Consider the following 23,519-nt stretch of genomic DNA (forward strand, 5'->3'; position numbering starts at 1 on the left):
AACATCATGAGAACAAGTAGAGGAAAAGAAGCGTCAATAACACATGTAGCAGTAGATGCTGTGAGCATGTTTCATGGTTTGATTACTCTCTTTTGAAGCTATACGGTTGGCAATGATGAGAAATATTGACTATGCTTAGATAGAAATATATATATATATATATATATATATATATATATATATATATATATATATATATACACACATATATATAATATATATATATACATATATATATATATATATATATATATATATATATATATATATATATATATATATATATATTGCATTAGTTGAGAATTTCAACAAATACCAAATAGGTTTCAAAGTCAGCTTTAATGTCAATTCTTCCACATGTGCAAACATACCAAAGACTCTAAAGTATGTTCCTCTTCTTTCAATAGTGAATACAGATACATGAATAATAATAATAATAATAATAATAATAATAATAATAATAATAATAATAATAATAATAATAATGATCAATTTGAAGAATATTACCTCCCCTAGCTTTAACCCAATGTAAAACGCTGTTACATTTGGACATGGTAAAGAGGTAGGAGTAATACAGTTATCATGTGGAGCGGCAGTGGAGTTCACCTGTGGAGGTGTCTGTGATTGGAGAGGCTCGCGCTTCACTCCGCCCCCCCTCCCTCCCTCCCTCCCTCTCCTCCTCTCTCCCCCCCGCCCCGGCGCGCTGCCCGCCTCCCCAAACCCGGAGCGAACACTCACTCCTCACTTGCTTCCTCGAGCCCGCCGCATACCATGAGCTCCCTTCCCTTTAAGTGGACGTACGACGACACAGATGGTTTCCCAACGGCATCCCGCTTCACGCTGACCGAAACTGCTGTTATTTAGGAGAAATATCCCCCCCTCCCCCCCTTCTCCCCCTTTTACCGGTTGTGTGTGTGTGTGTGTGTTTTTTGTGTGGACGCGTCATGCAATCTCGCCGGTGGAGTTGTGGCATTCGGCTGGTGGCGTGGACGTGGGTTTGGAGCCTGGCGGTGCTCGGAGCGTGGAGCATCCCCGCAAACGAAGGTAAAACACGCACGCGACACTTGATGACACGCGCTGGTGAAAGGTCCGTCTCATGGGGCTCCAGACCGCCAACATTTCCGACGCTGTTTCATGAAATTAATTTGAGCGTTAATGTCTTTTTAGGGCAGCTGTCTCCCCGAAAGTCCGCAATGACAGCGTGTTAAAAGGACCTTTGATCAGAGCGTCTCTCCAGATAAGCAGTCTGGCGACAGACGCGCAGTGCGCTGCGAGAGTCTCTGCGATCGTCTTCAACATGGTTGTGCATCCCCTACTGTTGGATTGGCATTGACCTTAACGCACTTTGTTGTGTTTTTTTTTAAAATAAAACAAGTAGTAAGTCAGGTAGTAAACTTAATATTTGACAGATCTTATAATAATGGGAACTTTCTGGTTTGTGCTGCGTTATTTCTCTTGATTCTCTTTTCAATGATATTCTAGGTTTAGTCTGACTGTCTGTCTTTAAATGTGCTGATTAAATCCCTTTTAATGCTGTAAATTCAGATGGCTCGGGTGTCACTTTTCTTGTCAGCTATTAACAGTTTCACTTGGCACCACCACACCATTTTGCGCAAAACTGTCATTTGCCTGCGGTGAAGACTGTTTACGTCTAAATATAAAATATGGATATTTGCAACGAGGCATTGAACATTGAAAATAACTACAAGGTATATGAATCATTGTGTGTAATATTGTTCCCACGCCATTGTCCGCACTGACTGAGCAGCATTTTAATAGCTCGAGATGAATGCCATTGTTTGGGGGTTATACAGCATTATGCGGGAAAGAAAGAACATCCATCAACCTGCTTATTCTTCACGAGGCAGATTAATTTTGTTCAGTTTAGCTTCATAAAAGCGTTTCCCAAAGTGTGACCATGGGGCACTGCGGGGGTCCTGTAGGGCATCTTTCCATAGTTCAAGTTGAAATGCAAAGGCTATCTTTGTGTCTGAATTATATGACTGTGGGTTTTCTGGTTTAATGGAATAAAGGTACCTCTTGTCCTGTTACAATCTGCCATACAAGTTCCACAGAAGAGTGAAAAGTTCAATACAATTACTTGAAAGAAGGTGTATTTTACTTGAAATCTATCCAAGCCAATTACTCAAGAGGTTTGTTGTCTGTACCTGCAGTTGAAGATACTTGAATTCCTGCCTTGTTAAAATCCGGCTTCAGGCTGTGAGAAGTGTGAATCAATGGCAGCCGGGATCACAAGTTTATGTTTTGACTGCAGTGAGAGAAAAGAGAGAGAAGTCCTCGACAACATGATCCCTCACATCATCTTGTAATGAGCCAGACATTTCCTTTCCCCAGCTGTCTTCATTTATCACACATATCCTTTGTTTTGCTCTGCAACGGCACATTCATAATTCTTTTTGTATTTCCTGTGAGTGCTCTCTACCAAATTTCACTGAAAACAATTCCTCTTTTATTTGAAAACACATGAAATACAACATTTAAACACATCACCTCTTTCTTTTTTTTTTTTTTGTCCAGACTCAACAAAAAATGTCGGCGAACGTGGCACATATTTGTATCGCAATGGATAATCACACATTAAATGCATAATTGGAGCGGAGGGTGAAGCCCATAATTAAAATAGTCGCTATCCTCTCATTGGGCTAATTTATTGTAATTGAAAAAGTCACATGAAACCATTTTCCAGCTCGCTTTAGACTTCTTGGAAGAATCATCGGGGGACTTTTGGCCACTGATGTTTTAATGTGTGTGAACAGAATAAAAACGACCCTGATGCCTCCTTAATAACAGTGAGCAGTGAGGATGGTTACCCTGCAGTGGGGCTCTCCATACTGCTGTGGAACACTGTCCACACTCTTCCAGCTCGAGTAATTCCCTCTGTTGAAGCTAATCCATTCTTATTAAAATCAATCAATTTAATACAACATCTCGATGCAGAGCCAGATGCCTCGCTCCTGTTGTAGATCTTCTTTTTGTGTTTCATTAATAATAATGTCTGACTAATGAGGAGTGCGTGAAGTGACACATTGGGGAGTTTAAAACTCATAGCGTGGCTTTTTGTTTGTAATGGCGCTGGTGAAATGAGGACAGTAGATTCTGCTTGTAGAAGTACAGGAAACGGCGTGATGGATGTGCATGTTTGACCTCTTACCTGTGGGTTCCAACATCATAACTTACTTGCCTACCTTTTGGTTTCAGAAGTAGGATAGCACATGGTTTCAGACACAATTTTATTGGCGTTCACTGAGGTCAAGTTGGCACTCAAACCGACCCCATGCTGGATTGCTACAAATGTGCAATTAAAAGTAAATGTCAGCCATGTCGCTCTCCGATTTTCAGCGATTATTTCAAAGAGAATTCTATCTGTACTCCCCATGCTGAGAAATCCACTCAGTCATCAAAAAAAAAATTGAAATATTTATAATATCCTTGAACTAATGTCACCACAAGCCTTTTTAAATCAACTCACTCATTTCAATGGCGATGACTTTTAATAAGAAGTTCTGTAGATCATTGTCGCTGCTGAGCTCCAACTTGTTCGGTGATTTGATCCTCAGAGAGAACGAGAGAGAGTGAACGCGGTAACGCATCCCTTATGATCTAGTTCAGCGTCACTTATCTCTTCTTTATGGCCTAATTAGTTGTCTAACCGCCTCCTAAGGACATCTTTTATTATTCTCCGCAGAGCAACGGAGACCGTAAAACTAGTGTAGTGTTGTGTGTGTGTGTGGGTTTGTGTGTGTGAGCGCGCCTGATTTCTTGTTCACTCCACCTTCCCACTCTGGACGTCTATTCATTTGTTGACACCGGGGCAGGGTTGATAAGAGGATCGGCCATCTTGTAATAAAGCTTATCATAGGACTGGACATATTGTGCTCAACAGCTGCTTGTAAGAGATGGATAGCATTTATGAGGGTGAACCTTTGGACGATTGATTGGTCTTTGCTCTGTATTAATGTTGTGCGAGGGCATTTCTTTTGCTGGCTTCTCCAAACAGGAGCAAGAAGAAACAAAGGGGATATGTCGCGAGAAAGTTTTGTTTTGATTTTTTTTTACATACCTGGCCGCTCTGAAGTTTTTTCCCAACCAATACAAGAGAGATGTGAAAACATGTGGTGATGTGGACCCCAGTGTCCTCTATAACTAACACTCACTCACAATTTAAATTTGGCAGATCCCGTAGGAAAATAATTCACAACATCCAATGTTCAAAATTGAAATTGCGCCAAGTATTGGATACCTACGCCACTTGACATGGATGGGGCATTAGTTGGGCTTGTCAGTGTTGGCAATTTGCATAGCAACATGTTCTAAAACATTTCAACTATCACACTCGTGGGAACATATTTTGCATGTAAAATTTTTAGAATTCGCAAACAGGAATATTTTGGATCGTTGGCCACATTGCTTGTCAGTGGGATCACACTTCATCCCAGTGTTTGTCAGGTTCACGGGCCAAGTTATGAAGACAGCTGTGAACCTCTGTTCAATTTGACAGTCACGTGACTCATCAGGGGGAAAACGAGTGCATGAACCCTGACCCTCGATGGTCTATCCAGTTAGAGGAACCCAGAAGTTGCTCATAGTTCCACTACATCACATGTCAACCGGTTTTCAGTGTAGAGGACATATTGCATGGGACTGTCCATTCCTCTATGAGGCAGGCATTCCCCAAACACCTCATTTGGTTATGAGTGCTTTGAATTTTTCTTGAAGCTCCCACCTTATTTGTATCCTTGTAAAACGGAAGTGAGGGTCTATTGTAACTTTAAAGCATGCAACACAGGTTAAAAGTGACTTCATACGTAGTTAACTATTATGTGGAGGTTCTGAGAGGCAGATATCCCAGACCAGTTGTAACATTTACTACTTTGTCTATTACTAGTATGCTGAAATGTCGAGCTCTCAATCTGCTCCCATTACACGGAGACATGAAGCTCGTCAATGAGGCGTTCATTTTGACTTTCTCTTTTATTGTTTGAGTGCCTGCCGTGTCAGACACTAAACAAGCCAAATGTTATCACAGATGAGATGAAGAGAGCTGAACTCCAGCCTGACAGAACTGGAGTCTCAATTTTTCAACACAGCGAGACGTTCTTACAGAGCGGCGGGAAGATAATGTAGCGCTCACGAGACTACGTGGTCACCGGGGCTGCACCAGTGGTCAGGTTAATGCGCTTGACAGCTTTCAATGAAAAAGGCTGATGGATTAATGGATTGGGTCGAGCCGAGAGCACCGCCGAGCCACTGAACCGCTCGGAGGGTAAAGTTTAGCGGTTTTCGGGTTCACAAGATGCACAAAAGAGCCAAAGTAGATAATAGCCACTCTTCCTAGCACAACGCTCCAAGCCGCGCCAAATGTTATGTCGTCTCACGACGTGGCTTTGAGACTACTTTTGGACTGAAATCCTTTCAAATGCTCACACGTCTTCATTTGAGACCAGTTTAGTGTGTTACAAACATTGAAAGCGATCAGCCAATAATAAAGAGACACTCAGAGTATGAATTCAATATAAATTACTTGAATTGTGAGAGCACCTGTCCTCAAGATCGGGTCTGAGGAGCAGATCTGGAGTGAACACACGGGTCCACCGTTATTTTTCAACCCTCATTTTGTGATTTAAGATTATGTCATTTCTCCAAACTCGCATTCAGATCTACACAGCAGTCAGGCTTGGTCGTGCACATATCATATCGATATCATGATTATGAATGGTTTTGTGTCCGTCGTTCATCCATACTGAAGACTGCCTGTGTTTGTCATCTTCAACAGTGAACCTGCTGGATTCTCGCTCTGTGATGGGAGACCTAGGATGGGTGGCCTATCCTAAAAATGGGGTGAGTGGCTAATTGCCAAGATCTTTCAATCATAAAAGAAGAATACAATTTGACGAATGCTGCCGTGGTGACGTTTCTTGATCGGTTGTCTGTTTGGAGGCTCTTGTTGAGTAGAAGTATACAGTGTTGTTCTTGTGTTTGTTTTTTGACACACTTGAAACACCTTATGACATGAAAACAAAGCTAAGTAGTTCAACTATCTCTGTAGTGTTTGAGAATATTCAATACCCATCGGCAAGGAATTAATTAAGTCTCAGAATAAACTTGTGTTCGTCCAAAACAAATCACCGGTTGTGAACTCACCATCTGTGTGACCGAAGGCACGTGTGGCGTTATTATTTCACTCTGAAGTACAGGCTCTTCATTTGTTTCATCAACTTTAGTTCAGGTCATTTCATTTCCAAGAACTCTCAGTTCATTATCAGGGTCAATTGAATTCATGAATAAGATATTGAAAGTCACGACGGGATATATTATTCTCAAGCCAGGAATTTAGATTCCATTACCTCGTATTCCCCTGGCGAAGGCTAATTAGAGAATGAATCGGTAGAGTTGGAAAAAACATATTTTTTGGTATTATATATTATACTTTATGTACTAGCATAACAAATATAAATATATTAATGTACTGTATTCTGACGTTGCCTACCTCGACTCATCACACAGTAGCTGACAGCCGAATATGCTACCTTTCTTGGGAAAAAAATGAAATTCCTCAACGTCCTAAGGGATTGATAGTGCAGTGGTCGCTCTAAACAGGAATTAATTTGCGCATCCATTTGATCCACATGGAAAATCTCTCGCATAGTCACCGCTCCTGTTGGCAAATATGCAGCTATACACGCCGGACCAATAGTGCTGACCACAGCGTTTTGTCGGCTCTGGGTATTCAAATCATGGCCCACTCTGTGGCTGCATGTAGATGGGAGAGATAGTGCTGACAAAAGCAGCCGTATGCGCATTTCATATTAATGAAGATGTGATTATGGCATGTGGTTTCTCCAGTGCTACCGCATAAATAACAGCTTTTTTTTTGGGGGGGGGGGGGGGGGGGTGGAGAGGAAAGAAAAGATGCAATAATGCAATGGAAGGATCTCATAATGACATCCTCTCCTATTAGCTCTTGTTTTTATTCAGCTACAGTTTCAAGTTATTCCCCTGAAAAATTACAAAATAACCCCGGTTACTTGACTGACAGTAAAAGTAAAAGGACAAACATGTCCAACAAAATGGATAATGTATTCCCTGTTTGGCATTTTAAATAACAGACGTTATCGTTTTTGGCCATTATAATTCCCATCATGTACAGCACATATACGGCAGAACCCATTCTGCAGCACTCTGGCACGTTCTCCGCATGCGCGCACACACACATACACATACACACACACACACACACACACACATGGCAGCAATCCTCCGTGGCTAAATAAGATGTTGAAGTTTTTATTTAGTCATGTTCCAGATGGTTTGTTTCATCCCTTGTTTCCTCCTCCTCCAGCCCCATTATCATCTCATCTCTCATTATTCTTTTTTTTTTTTACCCCATTTCTCATCCCTGCCCCTCCCCTCCTTCATTGTCCCCGAACATTCACTTTTACTGCTCATCCCAGTTTCCTTCCCATTCTTGTCATCTGCTCGTCTGTTCTTTATCCCGCCATCTCTTTTCCGCTGCACTCTTCTCCCAAAGCTTCAATGTGCGTTGAAAGTTCTTGAAACATGCATTTTACCAAAAGAAGATGGGAGTGAAATAAGGGATTTAAAAAATAGAAAAAGAGGTTTGAAATTTGATGGATGACCTTGAATTGTTATGACACATTTCAATGAACAGCGTGACACTGACGTAGTAGATTGTAAAACACAAACATTTTGGAATACGAGCTTAAGTTTTCAATAAAAAAATATTCTCGTCTCATCTATGATGAGCTTCTTGAACTGTGCAAAGTTCTTCTTCTCTTCTACATACACCGCCTTCTTTATACAAGCATAATGTAAACTAGAATTAAAATTGCCCTTCCTTTTTTACAAAATCTACTGAAACGGCTTGAAACGGTTTGTTGGAACAACAAAGAGGATTATTAGGAAGAAAACAGCCACCAACGTTTGAGGAAATTACTTGAGACTCTACATCTGAGCATATTTGATTGATGGTTGGAAGACGCTGAGCTGGTGCCATTGGAATTTCAGTTAGCTTATGAAAGTTTGCATCCTCCTTATTAATATTGATGTCGTATTTGACCAAATAATGGAGAAGATTTAAACATATGAAGGTGTAAAAGAAGATATGGAGGCATTATGGTGTTTTGCTCATTTGGGACACTTTCTCTGTCAACCCTTTGTCATATAATACCTCCACTACTAGAACGTCCTGTTCCCATTGCATAGGAGGAGTGCTGCTTCGTAGATTGGGTGGTTTGCCAATCAGATGCATTTTGGTGGATGCTTTTATCTGCTGCTTCCTCAAGCCAAAGTCAGGAAGGAAGCTGCCATTAAAGGGATGGATCCAACAATATGGATTATTTTATTCTGTCCATCTGTCTCAATTACCTCCCATTTTGCTCCGTCTTCATCCGAACATTAGTAGGCAATGGCCCTCGGGCCTGTAAGAGGCTGACACGCCGAGCCGACCTCAAAGAACATATTGACAGACGCTGACTGATGACACATGTTGTGATGCCTGGAGTCACCTCAATTCTTCTGTTTTGTGACAAGAAAACACAAAGACTACCGCCACACTGCAGGCCTGCATGGGCTAATGACGAACAAGCCAAACTAGACCACCTTTTTACACCAATGTGAATCTGTGAATCTCGGCTTTGAACTACACACAAACTCGGACTATGTCTGACTAAAAGTTGCAAATGAGACTGTTGAGTTTGTTATTTTCTTTTCCTACTTTGTTTTTCCATTTTGCTAAGCGATTTGAGGAGACAATATCATCATGATTCTTTGAAATGGCAGAACATTTATCTCACTTTCCCAGGGTCCCATGTGACATCTTCAATTGTCTTGTTTTGTCGAACAACAGTCCAATATGTTGTTCAGTTCACAAATGTGTTTTAAGGAATAAAGAATAACAGTAAGGCCTCCCATTGGAGAAGCTGCAACCAGAGAATACTTAGTATTTTTGTTTTCAGAAACAAATTAAACGTTTAATCGATTATTAAACAGTTTGGAGTTAAATTTCTGAAGACTAATGGACTAATCGCTGCAGCTGTAATTGCAAAAATTGTTCCGACCAACATTTCAATTTAACTATGATTAGTTTCCATCAATCAAACCCCAGTCCAGAAGTTGTGATAGAAACAGATTACAATGTGTTGCTTGCTTTGGCCGAGTGTTTTATGTCCATGTTGTTTGATGACATGATTATATTAGCATTGCCATTCAGATATGGGACTGATGACGCCTAACGGTTGACAGCTCAGCACTTGAATCTGCTGAAGTTGACGATGGATGATTAGCTCTATCAGGCTGACGGAAGTGTGAGAAGCAAAAAAAAGAGAAGCAAAACCGAAAATAAGGTAAAACAACGCTAAATTAGTGTAACACGCTCGGCTGAACAGGCACTCAGAGAGCTCCCTTTCATCGACCGCCTCTTGTTGATGCAGCATGTTCACTTGACCAAAGATAAAGGCGAGGAGGGAGCATCAAAGGTGCTGAACACACTGCAGAACACTCTGGGCAGCGGCCAGGCACAGACACTCGATGACGGCTAACAGTTGGCCTGACGTGTCGGGGGCCTAAACTGCCCTTCCCTAATGAGGATGGGCAGCGGCTGTTTGAACAGTTCAAGGAGTGTTTGCTTAGGGATTCGTTGTGATGCAGCTCCTACGCTATTTAGCAGGCTTGGTTTCCCCCTTAATGCACATGACGGCACCAAGACGAAGGGAAGACAAGGCTGTATAGGAGAATGGCGGAAAATTGGAAGATAAAGGTGTGACAAAAGAGATGGAGAGAAGCAGAAATTGGGGACAAGGAAGGAGACAGGAAGTCGGAAACTGCAAGTTGAATGGCGGCTGAGATTAAAAGACGGGGGGGGGGGGGGGGGGGTCCCAACAGTGTTTCTAGGTTAGACTTAAGATTGGATAATTAAAGGAAGAATAGAGGACACAGAGGGAAAATGATGATAGACATGGATGACATGAAAAGGCAGCGGAATGAGACACAAGTAGAGTGATGTTGGAGTGAATTAGAGGGAAGCAGAAATCGAGGGGAAAGTGGGGGCGGGGGGGACGGGGGAACGGGGGGGGGGGTTCTTGTAGGCATAAGGAGGGAGAGGGACAGTTCCATCACAGTGTCAGGACGGTCAGCGGTAATGGGCGGTAATAATAAGTTGGGGACAGCTTTATAGACTTAGAGCCAGGAGGGCACTCAGCACAGCCACAGGAGGTCTGCTAACGGATGTGACTCGCGCGGTGTGCGCGCACGTCCACACACACACACACATATGCTAGTCAACAAAACCAACACACACTCACGCACACTAATGAGGAGCTAGAGGGATGCCTTTAGGGACAGTTCAGTGTAGGGAGCAAACTGAAATTGAGGCTAGCGCTGCGTGAGGAGGTCTGAAATTAAGAGGCGCTGATTATTGGGACCATTTTCAACCGTCGGGACCAAGAACTGTTGGCTCTTTGAATGGTATCAATTTACCCAAATCCCACCAAAACAAACAGATTGCTCGCTGGCCATGCAGATCATTCTGGTGTCATGATAATCGACCCTGAAGCGTCTGCTCCCAATTTAATATAATGTGAGCACACAGCTTTGAAAAAATGTCAGAAATGTTTCTTTAAAACAAAAAGAAGCTGCGCAAATCCAACTGCATTATTCTGAGTAAGTGGGGTCTTGAGGAAAGAAGCAGCAGGAGTCCTAGAAACAAATATGTGGAAAGTTCATCGGGTGAACTCGAAAGTGTCACTGTGGCTTGATCCCGCGAGGAATTTTTTCTTTCTTGGAATTATGAATGAAGTGACCCTTTTAAGAAGAGGTTGTGTGAATTGCATGACACTGAGGTGGCTGGAACGAAGATGTCGTTGTCACATTTTCAATACAAATGGATGGTGAATTGCACGACAGAATCATTAAGAGACAAAAAGAAATAGGTCAAGCAGAAGTAGATCTGCTGTCAAACGTAACCTTCAAATGAGCTTTTAAAAGCTACACTATTGTTTCTCTGGGGCCTCGCAGTGTGGGTGGTCCTGACCCCGCAGTGTTAGTATGTTGCTCTCCGCAATAAGCTTTGTGAATGACCTCGCACCCCCCACCCACCCTCCCCCACTTAATACCATGTGGAATAGTTGTAAAGATCCCATGTTATAAGCATTTGGACTTAGCTCATTCCTGGAAAGCCATGCTCAAAGTCATCACACACCCTTCTGTGACTACTGTACCAGCCTTTTTTCTCAATACATAATGGCCATTTGTTGAGTTTTTTGCTTAAGATGTCTCATGTCTAGGCTTGCTTTGCAAGGAAATGCATCAACAATTATGATTAAGAGTTAAACCCCGGCTTACTTGAATGGAAGTGTGTGTGTGTGTGTGTGTGTGTGTGTGTGTGTGTGTGTGTGTGTGTGTGTGTGTGCGTGCGTCATTGCTCTTTTCAAACTTGCAAACGGCTCCTGTTCAAGTGTCATGTCAACTTACATGAGTAATAAAACACTGTTATTTGAATAAAACTACAAAGTGGGAGGACTTCCAGTGGCAACAATGGCAACCACACTTTATACACCGATACAGAGCCCATTTGTTTCCAGGTAAAACTGGAGATGGTCGTCAGCTAAACTCCCTGCTGGGCTACTATGATGATTGGGGTGTGTGTTTGTATATATGTGTGTGTGTGTGTGTGGTCGTGCGTGTGTGTTTGCGTTTGTGTTAAGCTGTGTAAAGCCCGGAGCAGACTGGTGGATCTGTGTGATCTAACCAGTAAGAGGCTTAATGTCTGCCCTGACTGGGCTGGACTCTGGGACTCGGTCACACTCGAGCAGCCATAGATCAGGCCTGTGCTTTTATAGTATCCTTGTGAGAACATAATGGATTTTGTCAAACCTTTACCCAGGCTGTCTCTAACCTTTACCCTTAACGCACTAATTGTCAACCCTCAAACTGCCCTTTGACAAATTCAGGTTGTTTGAAGTTAAAAAAAATGTGATTTTGCAGCAAGCAAATGAGTGATATCATGTCACATCTGACCCATGTTCACTTCATTTGTCCACACAAAAGTGATCCCTTGAAAAAACACAGAACTGTGAGCTCTTTGTCCACGTTAACAGACAGGAAGACAACTTGGAAATTAAATCATTCAACTGTTCCTTTAATTTATTTACTAATTTGACGTTGTCTCCGCCAAATAATCCAGCCACAGAACTATCTATCCATGGCATAACATTAAATTCCACACTTCAGGGTATGTGCACCAATGTTAATTGTTTGTCAGAGAGGTATTTGACAATGTAGCAGGACGTGCATCAGAAGTAATCCTACACGTGAAACGTGATCCACCAAATCACTCGTTAAGATATTCTCTTAATAATGATTCAAAGTGGGAAAAATAAATAACATGAATTCATCATTTTACTCGTAGTTTTTGTCCGATATTGTTTGTTTTGTACTTTTTAAGAACAATTTTTGAGTTTAAAGTTCAGTGATCCAGATGTATTCATTTAGGCATGAATACTTTAACTTCTGTCTGTAAAAGAGTCTCATATTGGCCCTCCAAAATACACACATAAACACACACACAGATACACACACCGACTATACCTTCATTCATCCACTAACGGTTCAGAAACTGAATGATAGTCCGCAGAAAAGAAAAGAGGCCGACTAAAGCTGGCAGGACTGAGATTGAGAAAATCAAGTCAGACCAGAGAGAAACAGAGAGAAAAGACAAAGACAGAAGGTTGTACACAGCGGCTCCAGCAAGGGTTGATTAATATGGGCTATTAAGCTATAACACCAGATCATAGTCTGGTCCCTCTGGCCATATTACAGTGACATGATGAAGCGCCTGTATTAGCCATGGGAGAGTGCTAGTGATGCAGATAATAGCCACCTCCCAGGAGACTTGCAGAGGGAATTAATGCTGCTGTCTGACACACACACACACACACACACACACACACACACACACACACACACACGCACACACACGCTTGAACACTGACGAATCATTTACATATATGCACACATACAGGCAGGAACGAACACACACACACACACACACACACTTTATGGAGGTATGGCTGTGCACTACACGCCAATGAACACACCTTAAGTGCAGGTTTAATTGTTTTTTTAAATAACTCTGCGCCTCATTCATGGTAAACGTGTATATACCCTCATAACACTATCTCATTCTTTTCTGTCTGTTGCAGTAGGAGAAAACGTGGTGGAAGGGATGATGATTATTCTTGTATCCATACCTAGCCCCCCCCCCCCCTCTCCCACACACACACACACACACACACACATACACTCACACACACACTCTATAATTTCCCTGTCAGCGTTAAGCCTCTTGGACAGGTACATGGTTATGAACTCATCAATGTATTACATCTGGGTATCATTCAGAATATTCTAATATTAGCACAGATAACAGAGTTCTGTCGATACCATTATTACAAAGTACTGTACTTAGTACAATTCTGAGGTTCTTGTACTGTACTCAACAGCGGGAACTAGAGGTGCTCATTACTTGTCAGGTTAAGATTGTCCATGAACAAAAATTAAATAAATGTTGACAGCATAAGCAGGTTAAATGATCTACCATTTCACAACAAATATAGTCTAAACTATAATTATGAGTTTGTCTATCAGAAGAGTTTTGTCCTCTTTGCTACCCCACCATGTCACAGCTGAACTGTATTTTATGACCCTTCAAAGGGGGCACGACTAAACACAGTATTTTACTGTATAACTGTAAAATTCTTCTTACGTTGAATTACGTTAATGTATCAGTATTCATAATTTAATGATGTACCATATAATTATGTTTCACAAGGGAATGCAGAATTCTACTTGTAACAAGGTATTTTCACACTGCTGTATTGGCACTTTTACGCACATAAAGGAACTGAATGTATCTTCCACTACTGTTGGTCGGAGCCAAAAAAGTAATGAGGTTGGATGCCCGTCTCTACCTCCCAGTCATCAAGAGGAAGTCATCCTGTTTGGTTGTATGTTTCCTCTCTTCTGTGCTCTTTCCTCATGAAACCTCCTCTGTTCTCTCTCTCTCTCAGTGGGAGGAGATCGGGGAAGTGGACGAGGACTACGCTCCGATCCACACTTACCAAGTGTGCCGGGTCATGGAGCAGAACCAGAACAACTGGCTCCACACCAACTGGATCCTGACCGAGGGCGCCCAGCGCGTCTTCATCGAGCTCAAGTTCACCCTGAGGGACTGCAACAGCCTGCCCGGCGGGGTCGGAACCTGCAAGGAGACGTTTAACATGTACTACTACGAGACGGACGGCGGCGAAGAGGAACTGGAGGACGGAGAGATGAGTGACGGGACGGGGATGTCGGATGAGGAAGACAGGGCGATGAAGGAGAGCCGGTACATCAAGATTGACACCATAGCAGCCGACGAGAGCTTCACCGAGCTGGACCTCGGGGACCGCGTGATGAAACTCAACACCGAAGTGCGCGACTTAGGTCCCTTGACTCAGAAGGGAGTCTACCTGGCTTTTCAGGATTTGGGGGCCTGCATCGCTTTAGTGTCGGTGCGTGTTTTCTACAAACGCTGCCCGTTTCTGGTGAAGAGTTTGGCCGAGTTCCGCGACACCATCCCGGGCTCGGAGGCCTCGCAGCTGGTGGAGGTAGTGGGCCGCTGCGTCAATAACTCCCTGCCTTTGTATGAGCCTCCCAGGATGCACTGCAGCACGGAGGGAGAGTGGCTGGTGCCGATCGGGAAGTGCGTGTGCCAGCCGGGATTTGAGGAAATCAACGGATCGTGTCAAGGTAAGAGGACGTTTGTGTGCCGATGAGTGCTCGTACAACTAACCGATTCGTTGATTTCTAATTTTTGTATTTAATCGACGGCAGTAATTCTGTCCCGGGCAATATTTTGTTTACTTAAAATCATCTCCTCTGGTTCACACGTTGTGTCTTTTTGGTGTTTGTGGGTGCGTGACTCCTTGCGTCGGGTTGCAAGCTTCATCCCGTTTGTTTATTTTTACATCCATGCACATGTTTGTTTTTAGTATTGTGTGCTTGAGTGTGTGTGCACAGACGGGTTTTATTCTTTGACTAAAAGTGTTTCTCGCTGTGCATCTGTGCGTGTGCTGCTCCCGAGCTTAGTGGAGGGAATTCCCCCGAGCCTTGCAGCACTTTGCTGCTCTCATCCAGCCGCTGCTCTGCTCCGACTCGAGCCCAAACATTCCCACCGCTGACCTTAACTGCCATTTCCACGGGCGCCCGTAGTCCTCTCTTATTTTCCTCTCCTTCACTCCTCTCCAATCTTCCCCCCCGTGCGCCGTCTTTTAAATTACTCAATTTTCAGACTCAAAACACTCGACTCTACTTGTGCGACCAAGAGCATCTCTGAGTGGCGTGGTGAAACATTCTGAAAAGATTCCAGAGATGTTATTACAGCGGCGCGATGCCGCGTGGTATGAAACATCGAAATGTGTGATTATTTGGACGCTCTCGAGTGTTTCATCTCCACCAATCGAGTGTCAGCCTCAAGCAATGAACTAAAAGATTGCTCTCAAATGCTCAACTACACATGACCGACTCTTACGAACCTCTCTGCATCTTACATGCAGAGGTTCTGCTTTTATTTTTTTTCGGGGCCTTTCTAATTTGCCCCTTGCATATGGGTGAGCGTGCATGTGCAGTATGATACATCATGTCGCTGCTAATAAGGGAGAGGCTGGATGGTGTGCAAGGCTCAGTGCTTTGAGGGAGCACTTCACAAATCAGATTTTCTATTGAATTCATCACACCAAGCCTCCAGAAGTAAAGCACAGCCTTTTTAGAAGCAGCATATGTCTTCTAAAAAATAAAAAAAAACAACCCACAGTGTGATAAAGTGTGCACTATCTCCAGCTTAACTGCGTCAGACATGGAGTCTCTGTGGGGAGATCATTAGGGAAGAGCTGTCAGTGTGCCACTGGCCTGCCTGGAGTCATACTGCCACCGACTGTACGGTAACGCAGACCTGTGGCTGACGAGGCTGGAAAAAAATGATACAGTAAATATCGCTGGTGTTTTTTGTTTTTTTCTGTACCGTGTCCATCAGGATGTGGCCATGAGTATTAAAAAAAGAATCAACCCAATTTGTGTTTTTGTGTTTATGAGAGAAGTAATTGTATACTGTATCCAAAAGAAACATATACGGTATGTATATAGAATACAAATGTGTGCACTTTATAATCAATCGGAATACTAAGAATTACAAAAATATGACATTTTGGGCTCTCAGGATTGGACTTCTAACTTTCTGCATTATTAGCAATGTGCTTTAATTGTTGACATACTAATGCTGACAGAGTTACCGGCTCCGCATCAGCCGCCATCTTGATCTAGACCAAAATATCGCACTAACTATTCAGATGGGTTGGTGGAGGATTTTGGACAGACGTTAATGTCCCCCCCCCCCCCCCCCCATGTGTTGACTTTTTCTCCCTAAATATTTACAACTGTTGGGTGGATCATCGTGTCCATTGATGCTTGTATTCCAGCATCCTCACTCGCAGCTGCTCAAATACAGCAGCTTGGACAGTGGCCCGACGCTCAAAGCATTAACGTTATGTAACTGGAAATAAGTCAACATTGACACTTGGTTTCACACGAGAAACCAACACCAGTCTCCTGCGTGAAAGTCCTGTGTTTGTTTGACCATCCATGGTGAGCGTTAGCATGCCGGCGCTAGCAGTAACGTCTGTACGCGCAGCCTCACAGAGCGACGAGCACAACTGTAGATTGTTAAACTTAATGGTTATTTGAAGTATTTTTAAAGTATTTTTTGTATTATTTACTGCACATTCAGCACCATTTCAGCCGGATGTGCAACATTTTTGCATGTTTTCCCTGTTTGAGTTTTAAATATATTATCAAAAGTGTCATGGGCATACTGCGCACAGGCATGTGTAATAAACCCAACGTAGAGGAAATCCTTTTTCCATCTTGAGTTTTCTAGATGATGCTTAATTATTCTTCACAGTGATCAAAAGCCCTGAAATGTATTCACACCTTTTCATTGATTATATAAAAAAAAAACTTTTAAAACAAACACTACGTGTGTGACTGGGAAGTGGTTTGCGTCTCTGTGGAGGCTGGTGTGTGCAGCAGCGAAGATTAAAACGGGTATTTTTTGTTTCATCAGACATCAATTAAAAACCACAAGTGAGTCTTTTCTGTTGTGGAACGGGCTTAAAAGAGACAGACAGAAAGTGGCATTTCTTTTGAACCTCCATCCGTGGAAGTGGTGTGACGGCGTCGGTTAGATGGCGATGTGATGAAAGTCTAACCCGGCCGCCGTGTTTCGCACGACGCTGACCGTACGCCTCGTGACCGTTTTTTTTTCCCCCCGCCGTCATGTTGCAACAGAGGAAAGTTTTTGAGGCGGCCAAAAGGATTAAATTATTTTCATTTTAATGAGTTCTGCCTTCCACGAAGATGAAGCTTTGTGATATGCAAATGTGGTCCATTGGTTGAACGTTGAGAATGAGAAACATATCCGGTGGTCACAGTAGAATTGATTGATTTTCTTTTCTTTTCTTTTTTTTTTAATATCGTGGTCCATACGTACAGCCGAGGGAAGTAAACAGACTTGATAGTGAGCAGTCTGAGGAGAAACACCCTCCGAGCAATTATTGACGCTACAAGATGATTTTCAGTTTGGTATGCAGATGAGAACGACGGCCTTTGAAAGCGTCTTCACAGAGAAACATGGCAGGATTTCGTCTCTCTGAGCTTTGTAACCATATGTGTTCTCTGCTTTTGGAAAACAGTTTTTCTTGTGCGTTTCGCTCACTCGCATCGCAGTATTAAGAGTTGAATTCCCCTTTGAAAGCCTGCCTGGACTCCATACTGCGAGGAGTTACGTATTCAGCCTCTTTGTGTATTTTGGGGACGGTTTCTGCTTTTCAGATGCGAACATCTGTTGGTCTGGATACGAGAACCTGCACGGGGTCTAGTGGCTTCATCCCTACTCTATTATGTCTATTTGAATGAAGACATGCATGCAGTGTTGATAATAACCAGCTTCTATTTTACAGCCTATCCAGCCGGTTCAGTTAATGCTTTGGGCATGTTTGTGTTACAGTAGTCTGAGTCAGTGGGTTGCAGGTCGGAGTACAGTACAATGTGAGAGAGAATGTGTGTGGATCCCGGCTTTATTGGCTGCATGTGCTGCCTAGTGGGGCGTGATTTAACGCCGCCTCGCCGAATGTAGGACAAAAATCGTTACGTGCAGTTCTTCCTCCCCCGCTTTTGTCTTTTTCTTTCTCACATCTCAAGTTCTTTGTCTCACTCATTTGCTTTCTGTCTCCACCTCCCTCTTCTGTCCTTCCCCTGTCGTTCTATCGCTCACTTTATCTTTCTCTTCATCACTCAGTGCTTTTCCATGCCCCCCCCCCTTCCTCTTCACTGTTCATCAGCACGCTCCTGTTTATGACACACAAAAATAACAGTAATACTTCTCCATCGACAATCTTATTTTGTCTCCGTACTGCTTGTTGGACCTAGCACTCACGACGAAATAACATCTCTCTTTTTGTTGTTATTTGTTGCTTTGTTCCGCTATTGTCTAGACTCTGTTTATTTGAGTATTTTTTTATTATCTACTCGCATGGCATCGGAGGATTAAACTGATCATCTGTTTCCATAGTATTTGTTTATTTTCGAGTGCCAGCGTAGCCAGAGTGAGAGACGCAGACGGTATTCATTTACATACGAAGCGTGTGACAATGTGTCCCCTTATACCAGGGATGTATGATATTGTGTCAGATGACATCTAAAGATATTGCATGTGCTTGTGTGAGATGTATAGATGTAGGCACAACTTTAGCTGGGATAATTGGTGATGGCCTGCAGCACTGTCAGCCCGGTGAGACTGAAGAGAGGGGATGAGGGAGGAGGGGAGTGCATCCACGGCTAGATGGATGAATGGAGGGGAAGGATGGGAGGATTACTGAGAGGGGAAAGTGATGGCACAACAAGGGGACCCAAGATAAATTGAAGGTTTCTCACCACAGGGTGTGAGGGCAGAGAGACAGAGAGATGGATGAGTGTTGTTTCAGCCGGTGATTGCAATAGAGGAAGGATAACTGAGGATAGAAGTGGGCAGATGGATGAGGGACGAGAGGGGGGAGGGAGGGAGGGAGGGGAGCATTGTAGATTGAGTTCAGCCTCGCAGATGTGATTTAGGCTGAATGAACACTAGAAGGAATGTGGGAATAATGGCTGAATGAAACATCAGAGTACCGTTTGACTTGAATGTTGCGTTGTTGGAATGAGAGCTAAATGCTTTGGATTATATTCGTGGTATGATGTGTGCCTGGAGCGTGAGGAATCCTGCCTATTTCTCAGCCAGTTTCTGTCATTGCTTCATCATTTGTTTACTGTGAGCCGTTAAGAAAGAACCAAGTTTGTAGTCTGGGCTGCTGAGACTGCAGTAAACCGTCCATGCATTAAAGCTTCTCCATCTGACCACCAGTAATAGAAGATGAAAGCCACAATAGCACACTTCAACTAAACCTTGATATGTTTCCATCATGATTACGTAATGTGTCACTCTTACTTTCATTTAATGTTTTATTTTATACGAGGCACTTTTAGCTGAGGATGGAGGAGCATGCTGACCAGAGACCTGGATAAGGTTTTTATCCTGATAAAAGGCAAATTGATCTGAACTAGTTTAGGAGATTTCTGTCATTGTGGGACCAGGATATGATGCTTCCATGTGCCCAAAAATGATAATGAACATCAAAACCATATATCAACAAGTACAACACATTAAGTCGGGAAGTGAATGATTCTTTGTTTGAATTATGAGTTTTTCGTTACAGACAATGTTGCTGTAATGAAATAAATGACGATAAAAATATCAAAATAAGTCGATGAAAGGTTGAATGCAGTGTCGGCTGTTACTTAAATGATGGAATATGTGTCACATAACTGAGTGAAATGTTGTAATGCCACTTAAAGACTGAAGCGTCACACTGTAATGCTGGAATAAGGGCTGGATTTCATTGTTGTTGGTATAATGGAATAAGAGCTAAATTGGATGTTGGAAAGATGGAATAGGAGTTGAATGCCATGTTGGGAAGATGAAATAAAGGCTGAATGCAATCCTGAGATTGACAGCTTTGTGATGTTCGTATTCAGGCTGCACTGGATTCACGTGACAGAAGAAAAGACTTGGAGGTATAAGATGGGCAGCGATGGGGGAGGGGGGGGGGAGAAAGGGAGCGATGGGAGGTGGGGGAGGGAGGCAGCAGGGAAGAGGAAAAAGGATGACAGAAGATGAGGAATACGAATGACAACGAGGACGACTGATAGCATCATCAATTAAAAGAATCGTATACGACACGATGAACTGTCGCTCACTGGGAGACGAACAATGCCGCGGAGCATTCCGTTCCTGGAGCGTCGTCTTAAGTGTGTCACGGGTAGCGCCGGATTCCCCCTCGACAATACTTTGTTTCAGTGTCAGGGCTCCCCTGATGTTCCCCCGTGTTTGCCTGCCCGTCAGACGTCACCGCTGCATTATGTCAAACTCGATCTGGTCATGCTGCTGCTGCTGCCGCCGTCAGAAACGGTCTCACCGGTGGAGTAACGCGAGGAAGCTTTCTGCCTGCGACCTCTCGGGAATTATGGCGCGGCGAACGAGCGGCTCACGCTTTCAGTGCGGGGCCCGCGGTTGATGGTGACAAGGGTATTGCGTAACACAAGAGAGGCACTCATGATCGTGACACATCTGCCAGTTCAATATGTGTCCATAAGGGTCTGACTTCCAACACCTTCTTAGCCGTGGGTCGCTTTCCTTAATTCATTCAATAATTAATTAGGTTTTTATTTCAATATTTGTTTTATTTGAGTGTCGAGCTAAACTTTTCACCCATCGTTTCCACATGGGTGGAAAAAAAAAAGATCATTCATATTTTGTATTTCTTATTTCTTTTTGCCTATTTAACCACCAGTATTAGCCCCACTGTCATGGTTGCAGTGAGTGCAAGCGAAACATGCAGATGCAAATGCATTTATCTGAACTCGCTGAACCTGAATGGCAGCGCGAGTCAGATATTTTGCTCCCTGCAGCTCTTGCAGTGTGCCTTTTTTTTTTTAAATCTCTCCATCGTTCGAGCGATCGGTATTCAGAAGGCTGTGCATCCCTGAGTTCCTCAAGAGACGGAAAGACATGGTGAATGATAGCGCAAAAATCTGCAAGTGGCAGGAAGCCTTTTTCTTTCATTCCGTCATCTCCTGAAATATGAATTGACTGGGTTTATTGCATAAAGAGCTGCCATTCATCTTTTAAGATCCTGTTCAATTGGAAGCTGCGCCCGGACTTCTTTCAATTCTCTCTCTCTCTCTCTCTCTCTCTCTCTCTCTCTCCTCCATCTTCCTCCCCAGCCCCCCCTCCATCTCCCCATCATCTCAACGTAGTGATGCTGTCATGACAACTAAAGTGCTTCCTGAGTGCTTGTTGGGTAAACTGACTTTCCCAGAAGTGCTTCCTCCCTGTTCCCCCTCCCCCTGCTTACATGCACCCATACTCCCTTGTTTTCTGTTATACTTGTGAGGACTCTCTTTGACCCAGTGCATCATCTCGCATCTTCAGCCATAACTAGGTGCCGCTCCGCCTCAGCCCTAACCTTCACCGAAACCTAATTCTAACCTTGCCCCTAAAACCAAGTCGAAACCCTCAAACATCTCCTTTGAAGAAATGTGGGCCATGTCCTCTCAAATATATAAGTGTACACACACACACAAACACACACACACTCCTGCAGTTGGTGAAATATTAATAAAATGCTTCATTCAGCAGAGCCAGCGTCTTTCCATGAAAGCCTGGTCGTCTCCAGAGCCCAAGTCTGGTTAGACTGGTCGTGGACACGTTTGATGCATTTAGGTCAGCCGCTGAGTCTCCCAAATGATGCGCTTTGACAAAACAATAACCGTTTGACAACATTGTTGAGATGAAAAAATTCAAATCCTTCTTGAACCTTCTTCAGAGGTCTGGGAAGAAGTGAAAGTGAAGATGAAATACTTGTACGTTGGATTTATATACAGCCACTGTAACATAACCTGGCTACTCTATACATTTCCAATGCAGATGCTGGAAAAAAGTAACACATTTGTAAATGTCTCTAAATTACCTGATCATTCATCGCAACATCTGGCTATTCAAAAATACATCGAAACACATTTTCCTGGGAAAGTGCGAACAGCATCCGGTGACTTTCGGTTGGGACTCCCGTTCAGCACGTGTGTCTGCAAACATATCATAGCGATGCAATATAGATGTGCAAACACACTTGCATTTAAATGGGTCAAAATAAATGATTATCGCATACGCAGCCGATTTCGCACATCCGTTGCATGCACTCGCGTCTGACCTGACAGCCCCTCCACCTCCGGCACACGTCTCAGGAGTATTGTAATGGCACAGAGATCCTGACCCCTTGCAATGTGTGTTTGCAGTTGTGCGTCCGTACATTTATCAAGTAAATAAAAAAAGCTGACAAGCTGACACTTGACATTATGATGTATTGCTAATGTGTAATCTCTCCCAATTGGGGGAATAAGTTGATTTATGTTGTAACGCTATTGTGACCCGCTGGACCTCTGGGTGTCGCCTTGCGGCCTGAGAATAAATGGGTGCTGAACAATGACCTCCTCCGCCTCCCAACAGACAGGAAACCCCATTGACTTGATTGTATATTGTTGTGGTATTATCATCTGGCTTTTGTTTGTGTTCACACACAGGCGCACACAAATATCGCCACATGCGCACAAACGCAGCAATGCAACAGTAATGCATGAAGGTATGACACCGTCATTCGAGCCAACACACACACATGGACGCGCAAACACATGCTCTGTTTATGTTCCTTTTTAGGCCAGTAGCTCGCTGCAGGACAAATGCAGGAACAGGATATTTACTGTTTCCTCGCCCGATTTATTAGTTCACAATAGTATCTGTTAACAACATGGGCTTTGTGTCGAAAACTCGGCTTCACCATTTGTTGTCTTTCTCCTGTCAAAGTTTACGTTCATGCCAATCCTGCCGAATCCGTGTACAGTTGGAAGAGTGACAGGAAAGATGGAAATATGATGTCACGTTCGATAAATAGTGTGAGAAGTTTTATCCTTATTTGGTCTGACTTTAAAGCTCCGTTTTTAAAATTCCGTGGTGGAATAATCTTAAGAATCTTGATCAAAGCATAGAACCCTGAGGTCAGAGCATAGAACCCTGAGGTCAGAGCATAGAACCCTGAGGTCAGAGCATAGAACCCTGAGGTCAGAGCATAGAACCCTGAGGTCAGAGCATAGAACCCTGAGGTCAGAGCATAGAACCCTGAGGTCAGAGCATAGAACCCTGAGGTCAGAACATAGAACCCTGAGGTCAGAACATAGAATCCTGAGGTCAGAGCATAGAACCCTGAGTTAAAAGAAATTGCCCCTTGATCCAATGTTGTTGT

General features: G+C 43.3%; 1 protein-coding gene across 3 annotated transcripts in view; it reads left to right on the forward strand.

Annotated features, from left to right (window-relative positions):
* The first annotated feature begins 746 nt into the window (after positions 1-746).
* LOC137784288 (ephrin type-A receptor 5) overlaps positions 747-23,519 on the forward strand; it is a 57,440-nt gene continuing 34,667 nt past the window's right edge. For all 3 annotated transcript variants that reach the window (XM_068574832.1, XM_068574834.1, XM_068574835.1), the window contains exons 1-3: positions 747-1,044; positions 5,795-5,859; positions 14,106-14,826. In XM_068574832.1, coding sequence (XP_068430933.1) covers positions 945-1,044; positions 5,795-5,859; positions 14,106-14,826 — 886 coding nt within the window. In that variant the 5' untranslated portion in view covers positions 747-944. The remainder of the gene's footprint in view (positions 1,045-5,794; positions 5,860-14,105; positions 14,827-23,519) is intronic.

Source organism: Clinocottus analis, unplaced genomic scaffold (assembly GCF_023055335.1).
Source record: "Clinocottus analis isolate CAN_PGR_092001 unplaced genomic scaffold, fCliAna1.0.p SCAF_13, whole genome shotgun sequence".
Classification (NCBI taxonomy): domain Eukaryota; kingdom Metazoa; phylum Chordata; class Actinopteri; order Perciformes; family Cottidae; genus Clinocottus; species Clinocottus analis.